General features: G+C 41.0%; 1 protein-coding gene across 1 annotated transcript; it reads right to left on the bottom strand.

Moving 5' to 3' along the window:
- Positions 1 to 2,300: 2,300 nt before the first annotated feature.
- CCDC121 (coiled-coil domain containing 121) lies at positions 2,301 to 5,681 on the bottom strand. The gene has a single exon (XM_036457104.2). It carries the CDS (start codon positions 5,362 to 5,364, stop codon positions 3,919 to 3,921), a length of 1,446 nt encoding a protein of 481 aa, XP_036312997.1. The 5' UTR covers positions 5,365 to 5,681; the 3' UTR covers positions 2,301 to 3,918.
- Between the last annotated feature and the right edge of the window lie 3,424 nt (positions 5,682 to 9,105).

Consider the following 9,105-nt stretch of genomic DNA (forward strand, 5'->3'; position numbering starts at 1 on the left):
GGGAATCTCACTCACTCCCCGCATGTCTCCTCACTCCATTTTCCACCTTCGTGGGCAGTAGGAGAATCAATGTCTTTTCTCATTAACTTGGAAATTTTTCATACTGTGAGCTATTTATTTATTGTTGTCAGTATTATGGATGTCTTCCATTTTCCTGTTTGCCTCTCTCCACCCATTCACCCCTCTATCCAGTCCTTTATCACACTAACGTCTGTGTCCATGGGCTATGCATATGCACATGGGTATATGTTCTTTGGTTAATGTCTTTGCATGTCCCTCTGAGATCTGTCTGTTCTAGGGATCCATGCCTTTGTTCCTCAGTTTATTTTGTTCATTAGATTTCACATGGGAGTGAAATCATGTTATATTTGTCTTTTTCTGTCTGGCTTATTTTGCTTAGCATAATATTCTCCGGGTCCATCCAGGCTGTCACAAAGGTTAAAAGATCCTTCTTTTTTACAGTATAGTATTCCATTGTGTAAATGTACCACAGTTTGTTTTAATCCACTCATCTACTGATGGGCACTTGAGCTGTTTCCAGATCTTAGTTATTATAAATAACACTACTGTAAACATAGGGGTGTATATATTCTTTCTGGTTGATGTTTTGGGATTCTCAGGATATATTCCCAGAAGTGGGAAACACTGGGTCAAATGGCTGTTCCATGTTTAATTTTTTGCAGAAACTCCATACTGTTTTCCAAGTGGCTGCACCAGTCTGGATTCCCACTAGCAGTGCCCGAGGGTTCTGTCTGTCCTCTTCCTCCTCCCTCCCTTATACTCTCTAAAAATCAATAGCAAAAAAATAAATAAATAAATAAAAATTGTCTCTTTGTCTGGGATATCCCAAGTTTTCCTACAGTTTGTATAGATATGGGTTTTCCATATAATTCTGTTTTTGATGCTCCATGGGCCCTTCTTTCTGAGTTCTTTTATTTGTTCATTCATCTATCCATTCATTTTATGGGAAATTTAACACTATCATTTCTCTAAGTTATGCTGCTATTATATTTTTCCTTCTCTTTCCTTTGGGGATTCCAATTATCTGTATGCTTCTACTTCTGTTTCCCAAATCACTTGGTGTTCCACTTTTCTGTTTCTCTGAACTTCCCTCTTCCTTCTGGAGACTACCTCAATCTGGTGCTCATGTGTTTCTTACCTGTGTGTGTCCCTTCTGCTTTCTTATCTATCTCTCTTGTTCTTTATATCAATTATTGTATGTTTCATTTGTGATATTTCCACTTGGTTACTTTTTGTTTCTTTGTTTTAATATGGCTAACATTATTTCCTATCTTTTAAAATATATTAGGCCAATTTTAATATTTAAGCCCATTCTAATGTTTATGCTTTTGATGGAATCTATAATCTATTATTTTATTTTTTGTCTTTTGAAATCATTGTTCTTCTCCAAGTATCTTATTTGACATGTGCACATCATTCTCTGGAAATGGGTATGAGGATAGGCCTAGGGTGACCCACTAGGACTGAAGAATTTTCTGAGATGCTGGACTAAAACCAGAACAGTCCCAGGCAAACAGGAACATCAAAAGGAGCAATCCTTAGGTTGTAAGTTAGAGTAAGAGGTGTTGGGAGGAACTGCCCTGCGTTGGTTAGAACCTAAGGAGTTTCTTGTCTCCCGGAAAGCACAGAGCTTCTGTTCAGCCTGATTTCCTCGTGAGCCCACATGGACGAGAGCTCAGTCACCACATGTATGGCAGTGGTGAGAAGCACAAGCAGATTTTCAAAAGTTCTTTTCCCACAGGATGGCTGGCCGCTTATTGCCCCAAGCCTAAATCCACACTAACTACCCTAATTCTGATAGTCCCTTTACAGCTTAAAAAAAAACAAACTTCATTACTAAGGTTTTCTCCATTTGAGGGTATCTTACCCTCTAAAATAGGGGTGTCGAACTCAATCAGAGAAGGGGCCAAAATCTAAAATCCAGCCTAAATCGCGGGCCGAATGGTTTACTGAACAGTCATAAACTGTCATTGTGATGGAAACGCAGCGGAGTGCAGTGATGACAGCGCAGTGCGAGCCACATTGCAAGGCCTAGCGAGACGGATTTGGCCCGCGGGCCTTGTGTTTGACACATGTGCTCTAAAACAACACTCCAGGGATCTTGGAAGAAGGAACAATAAAAATGCCAATTCATCATCTTACTATCACATATTTGCATACTTATTTTTAAAAATTTTTAATTAAAATACAAAAGCATCTTGTACATAGGGAAAAGAGCCTTGAGGTAAAGCACTATAAATATTAGATACATTATTATGAATAATAAGATACGTTCATAAGCCTTCGGTAGCTTATTTATTTATTTATTTTTTTAGCATTCATATATTTATACAGAAAATAGCAGTAGAAAAGTCACTACAACAGTACTTGACCAGGAACCCCTTAATGTCTGACAAACTTCTGATTTTTATTACAAATGTTTATTATTGTTGCTATACTATTACATTTGATTCATCTATTTTATTTCTGACTTTTATAATTAATCTATAATTTTTATTCCTTACAGCTGTTTTACTAAAAAGATTTTCTGTTAATACAAATAGGCTTTCATATTTAATAATAAAAATCATCTTTAATAAAGAAACTACCTACTTAACAGAAAAACTGTTAAAGCTAGAAGTTAAAAGCACATTGAAGGAGAACCCTTTTTAAAAATACAATTGAAAGGAATTCATTTTATATATCAATTAAATAAGATTCATGAAAATTATTTTTTAATTACTGCAATTTTTGGAAAACAAAGTTGATTATATTTTCTCAGTGAGGAGCAATGTTAAAGTGTAGGTTATACTCCTGTTCTAGGATTCAGGATTCAAATGAATCACTGGTCTAACTATCAATATGTCATAAAGGCAAAAAAAAAAAAAAAAAAAAAAATAACTACTCAAAAAGTCTATTTCACTTCCAGTTCTATTTAATAGGCATAGATATATGGTGCATATTAACTACAAAAGGCATTTCATGTACTATTAAATGCACACATAGTAAAAAAAAAAAAAATAGCGAAATAAGGGACCTAAAACTAAAGTACTTACTATATTTAACATTGAATAATCTTGTCATCTTAAATTTAGGGTGTTGCTAGGAAACTAGACCGCATAAGACTCTTTAAAAGGTCATCCAGATATTTTAAAACTTTTTTGTACATATTCCTAAAACAATTAGAGGCATCCAGCCTCCTCAGTAATAGTAGAGATATTTCTTCACAGAAAACATTTTCAAAAGAGTTGACGTGATATACGTTCCATCTTCCCTTCCCCATTTACTGAAAGCTAAAATTGTAAGGGCTGCATCAGACAAAAGGTCATTCTGCCTAGCATTTATTGATCTTGCTGTTATTAGTGTACCTTCTCACTCATGAGTAAACTATAAAAGGAGCTACTGGTCACTGGCACAAACTTAAAAAAAAAAAAAAGCTTAAAAACACTTTGCCTTTGTGTTCTGAGTTGGCCAAAAGGAATGAGGATAAACGGATGTTGTTTGTTTACAGAGCAGAAAGCACTTTATAAAGCCAGTATATGCTATCCTTCAAGGTGTTTTATCTATAAAGAAATCCGAGTCGGCTACATGAAATAAGTCACACAACTGTTTTCCTTCCGCTTCTTCAAGGTGGTTTTCTCGACCTAGTTTCACGTATGAGTGTTTGGCAAACGGTGGTAGGTTATCTGAGGGTTGAGGAACAACCTGTTTATTATCAAAAGCTAATTAAAGAAAAACCGAATTAAGAGAAGCTGATCACACAAATACCTAGCCGTACAGCTGGGGGGAGAAGGGGAAAAGCGCATCTAGTTCTTCACACTAACACATAAGTAGCAATGAGATCCAGTAAGCCTTCCTAACCAGGCTTATGCAGCATCTAAGAATATTTGCTCCAGTCCTTGTTGAGTCGGTGGTAGTTTAGGATGACTGTAGATTAATCTTTGATTTGGCACCTAGGGAAGGGAATTTTTTTTGGTCTTTGGAGCACTCTTTGTGTTGCAGTCGTTGCCTCCCTCGGATTAAACACTCTGTATACCACTGCTCCTGCTGCAACTGCTGCTTCAGATTTTGTAAGCAGTTTAGGGTGGCCTGCACCTCCTGGTACTTTTGGGACTGCTGCATTAAGTTCCTGTGTGCACACTGGTTCTCTTGGAGGAGGTCCTGGCAGCACTCACGAGCAACCTTCCCTGCCTCCGCCTCCAAGGCCTGGGTCCTCTTTTTCATCTTCCTTCTTTCTCTCCTTTCCAATTGGCTTACGTCTGGCTCACTCAGTTGCTTCTCCATTGATGCTTTTTCCTGGAGGTACTGGGCGTAGGCCTTTGCCATTGTCTCAGCGCGGGCTTTCTTGAGCTCCTCCCGTAATGCCTCCAGTTCTCTGTCCTGTTTCTCCTTCACTAGCGAAATGTCCCTCATTGCCCTTAACTGCTGCTTCAGATCAAATTCCTTCTTTTCCTTCTCCAAGAGCTGTTTTTGAAGCTCTGACGTTTGTTTCGCATATTTGGAGGCCAATTCCTGTCTCTTTCGTTGGATTTCCCCACTTTCTTGCGCATAGTCGTCCCACAGCTTGGTGATTTCCCTTCTATACTCTTCCGTTTTGTTGGTCAGGTGGTCCAGCATGAATTTAGTGTCAGCCTGAACCTGGCACTTCTCATCCAGGAGCAGCCTGGTTTCTTCCAATATCACTTTTTGCTGGATTCGGGCTTCTTTTACTTTTTGGTCAAGCTTTAGCACTTCCCATGCCTTTTCCATAAGCCGCATCGCTGCTCTTGTTGGCTTCTCTGGCTTCAAGAAGTCAATTAGTAAACCGAGATACGAGGAAGGGGGGATATTGAAGTCCTCGGCAAGTTTACTCCTGGTGCCCACGTCTTCATCCCATGGGTCACTGAGAGCGACAGACACCAAGGAGGTGGTGGTGGAGGCATGCCACCGATGAAGTGTGCGGCTCAGGGGAGAAAATGTTTGCAATTTCTGGAGTCCAGGCTCAGCCGCCGACCACCCGGTCCAGCCCTGGGTGGACTTGAGCTGTACCCCGCTGCCAACAGGGCTCTTGAGTTGCATCGCCCTCGTGGACTTGGCTCCAGTCCTCCGCGGCACCTTGGTTTTGGGCGGTGCTCTGGCCCTGGGCTTCGGAGCAGCCCTGGCATCCTGGTCGCTAGCCGTTTTGGTCGCCACTCCCTGGGTGCTGGGAGTGATCTGTGAGTCCTTCTTCCTCAGATGGAAGCCTTGCCCCAGGGATCTCCTGTACCTAGGACGTACAGTGGGTTGGGGTCCCTCCACCTTCAGGGTTGTCCCTCTCACGGAAAGGGTGGCCTCATCCGGGCTGCTGCATACCGGGTCCCAGTACCGCCAGTTCGCCGACTCCATGGTCCTGGGTTGGCTCCCCCAGGGCAAGGTGGGCACAGGAAGGTGCTAAGGCACCCCTTTGTTCTCCCCTCTCCAGCCTGTGAAAGCAGGTGGGTGCCTGTTCTCTCTTTCAAGGCCTGGAATTTGGAACTGGAATGTTGGCTACTGCCTAGGCACGTTTCCATGGTGACCAGGTGACAGGGGCCAAGCCAGTTAAGGGTGTGGAGTGGGGGGCCTGGCCTCAGTGTGCCTGCAGCAGTTAGGGATTTTTTCTTCGGGTGTGGGGGGAGAATCTGAAGTTCCTATATTGTGAGCTGGTAGGACTCTGTGGCTTCTCAATATTTTCTATTTCTATTGATGAGAGAGAGTGAGAGAGAGAGAGAGAGAGAGAAATGGAGTATGGATGGATGGATAGATAGATAGATAGATACATACATACATACATACATACATGCATACATACATACATGGATAGATGGATGGATGGTTGGATAGATAGATAGATAGATAGATAGGAACATCCATGAGAGAAACTGCCTCCTGCATGCTTTCTACTGGGTGTGGAGCTGAGCGGGAACCCAGGCATGTGCCCTAACCTGGAATAGAACCTGGGACCCCAGGCTGACACTCTCTCCACTGAACTAAACTGACTAGGGCTGTATTCTGTTTCTTGATAGCTTTTTCTGTCCTTGGTGTGAGGGAGTGTCAATGGTTTAAACTTCATCTTGTCTGAAGTCCTTTGCTTGTTTTGTAATGAGGCTGTCAATTATCACTGAATTCCAGGGAGTCTCATCCCGGTTGCCACAGCTTTTCTTGTCACAATCACCACACAGGGATTTCGTGTATGAGCAAGACCTGGCACATTTCTGGGTTCTTGTCTTGGCCTTTATAGACAATGGCTTCTTGGCTTCACAGCACCTACCCCGGATGTTGCAGTCTTTGTCCTGGTGGCCCTCACCTACTCTGCCTGGTCCACTCTCCTCTCTTCTTGCTAAGCCACAAACTGGGTAACCCAGCTCAAGATAAGCCCAAGACCAAGGGATGAAGGGAGGCACCTTACCAGGACTGAGAACCTCAGCCCCAAGAAGATCAAGATGCCTCCAGGAGGGACCAGTGGCCTAGCGCACTGCGCCTCAGCGGGCCTGGGGTCTTCACAGGACACTCTCCTCAGGGACAGGAGATGTCCAAGGGCTCAGAGCTGGAGTTCCCTCTGCTAACTCCAGCAGGGTCTTCACATGGCGAGCAGGTGCGAGCTCACCAAAAATATTTTTCTATATTAAGGTTTAAAAAAGTATTCTATGGAAAACATTTTAAGTTACATTATTTACCCAAAAGACTATCTTTATATATTTCTGGTCTATTGGAATTTTTCTTTTTCATAAAATTCCATTCATTTTTACATGATGTATGTCAATAACAGCTACCTTACAAAAGTAATAAGCAAAACCTGTTTTCCTGTCTTCATTTTTGCTACTATCTTTCCATATCTATTTGTGAAAGTTTGAATTCCTCCTCCTTGCTCCAAGTCCATAATTATAATTGTCTCATGATACCCACATTATAAATTATTCATTATTTTGAATAATGCCTTAATTTAAAATGTACCCTTGTACACTTTCTACTTTTTTCCTATATTATTATACCTTTCATAATCTTGCTTTAAGATCTCTGGCTTCTGATTTTTTCCCCAATAGCTGTCCCTAGAATAGCATTCCTACAGAGAATGAAAGAATTAAGTGGTTCTGTGTTTCCCTTATTTCACTCTTAAGTTATGCTTTCTTCTTTTGGTTCCCTTCCTCTGATTGCTCCCTTCTGCTTCATCTAGTCTATTCTTTGGCCACTTTCTTCAAAACATAGCTCCAGCCCAGCTGGTGTGGCCCAGTAATTGAGGGTCAACCTATGAAGAGGTCATGGTTGGAGCATGCAGGAGGCTGCCGATCAATGATTTTCTCTCATCAATGATGATGGGTTTTTTTCTTCTCTCTCTCTCTCATCCTTCCTCTCTAAAATCAATAAAAATATATTTTTAAAAATTGTTGCATATTAATTTGCTCCAGACAGCCTTACCTGACCAAACTCACTCCTGTTTACTCTCTGTATCACTTGACCTATAAACAGTACATAATATTACCATGAACTTGGTGTTTGTTTTTATAACTTTTAATCAGTTGGTTACATATTTTCTAATATTTTATTTATATTACAGTTTATTATACATCCTTGTAATGCAAATGTGTAATCAGTTGCTTAATGTCTGTCTCTTCAGTTTATAAATGTCTGTCTCCTCTTAGAAAGCAAGCACTTTAGGCTAATTGCATTTGGTTATATCCTCAGAACCTAGAATGATATATTATACATAGTAAGTATGGAATAAATATTACAATGTCTTTGAAATACCACTCAGGATATTAGTAGAATGAAATTGCTGATTTTTTAAAACATCATTTTGTCTGGAATTTCTCATATTTTCTATAACAGTTGGGAAGTATTTAACTGCAAAATGCAAAAAAACCTAATGAACTTACCAATCATGTCAAACTCACAGCCCATCAGCTGTGAGTTTGACATACTTGATTTAAACCAAAAGTCTAAAACAGACTAACTATTTACTTAGCCATAGTTTAAAAGTGGGCATTTCTAGTATTAGTTTGACAGCTCAATGTTGTCACTCAGGACCTATGTTCTTCACACCCTCCTGCTGAGTCATCCAAAGCTCATTGGTTTTTATTCTCAGCCATAAAGCATCACAGCCCAAAGATGGTGACCACATTCTCACACTTCAAAGCACAAAGAAGAAAATAAGGGAAATGATATAAAAAATGGGGATATCTACTCACTCTTGTCAGAATCCTAGATATCCCCAGGCCCAGCAGCCTCCTCTGGCTCCAAAGAAAAGAACTGAGTCAAATCCCTACTTTGGGGCTTACTGTGGACAGAGAAGAAAGCACTGCTATTAATTATCAATCCTGATTCATCCCATTTGGGGATAGAGGGACAAAAAGAACAGGAAACTGCTGGGTATGCAAGCAACATTTTGCCCACTCTTCTGCTGTTACATGAATCACACTCAACCCTATTTTCTTCAGAACCTTCAAACTGTTAAGATTCTTCAGTCCTTCCCTTTTTTCTCTTGATATTTTATTTTTTAAGTTAAAAATATATATATTTTATTGCTTTTGTACAGAGAGGAAGGGAGAGAGATAGAGAGTTAGAAACATCGATGATGAGAGAGAGTCATCAATCAGCTGCCTCTTGCACATCCCCTACTGGGGATATGCCTGCAACCAAGGTACATGCCCTTGACCGGAATTGAACCCAGGACCTTTCAGTCCCCAAGCCGACGCTCTATCCTAGGGGTGTCGAACTCAATCAGAGAAGGGGCCAAAATCTAAAATCCAGCCTAAATCACGGGCTGAATGGTTTACTGAACAATCATAAACTGTCATTGTGATGGAAACGCAGCAGAGTGCAGTGATGATAGCGCGGTGCGGGCCACATTGCAAGGCCTGGCGGGACGGATTTGGCCCGTGGGCCTTGTGTTTGACACATGTGCTCTATCCATTGAGCCAAACTGGTTTCGGCTTTCTCTTGATATTTTATTTTTTTTTTTAAATATATTTTATTGATTTTTTTTGCCCCCCCCTCCCTCCCTCCCATCCATACCCCCCTTCCCCAGAGTTTTATGTCCATTGGTTGTACTTATATGCATGTACACAAGTCCTTCGGTTGATCTATTATCTCCCCCAGATCTTCCTCCCCTCC

Source organism: Pipistrellus kuhlii, unplaced genomic scaffold (assembly GCF_014108245.1).
Source record: "Pipistrellus kuhlii isolate mPipKuh1 unplaced genomic scaffold, mPipKuh1.p scaffold_m20_p_3, whole genome shotgun sequence".
In the NCBI taxonomy this organism is placed as follows: domain Eukaryota; kingdom Metazoa; phylum Chordata; class Mammalia; order Chiroptera; family Vespertilionidae; genus Pipistrellus; species Pipistrellus kuhlii.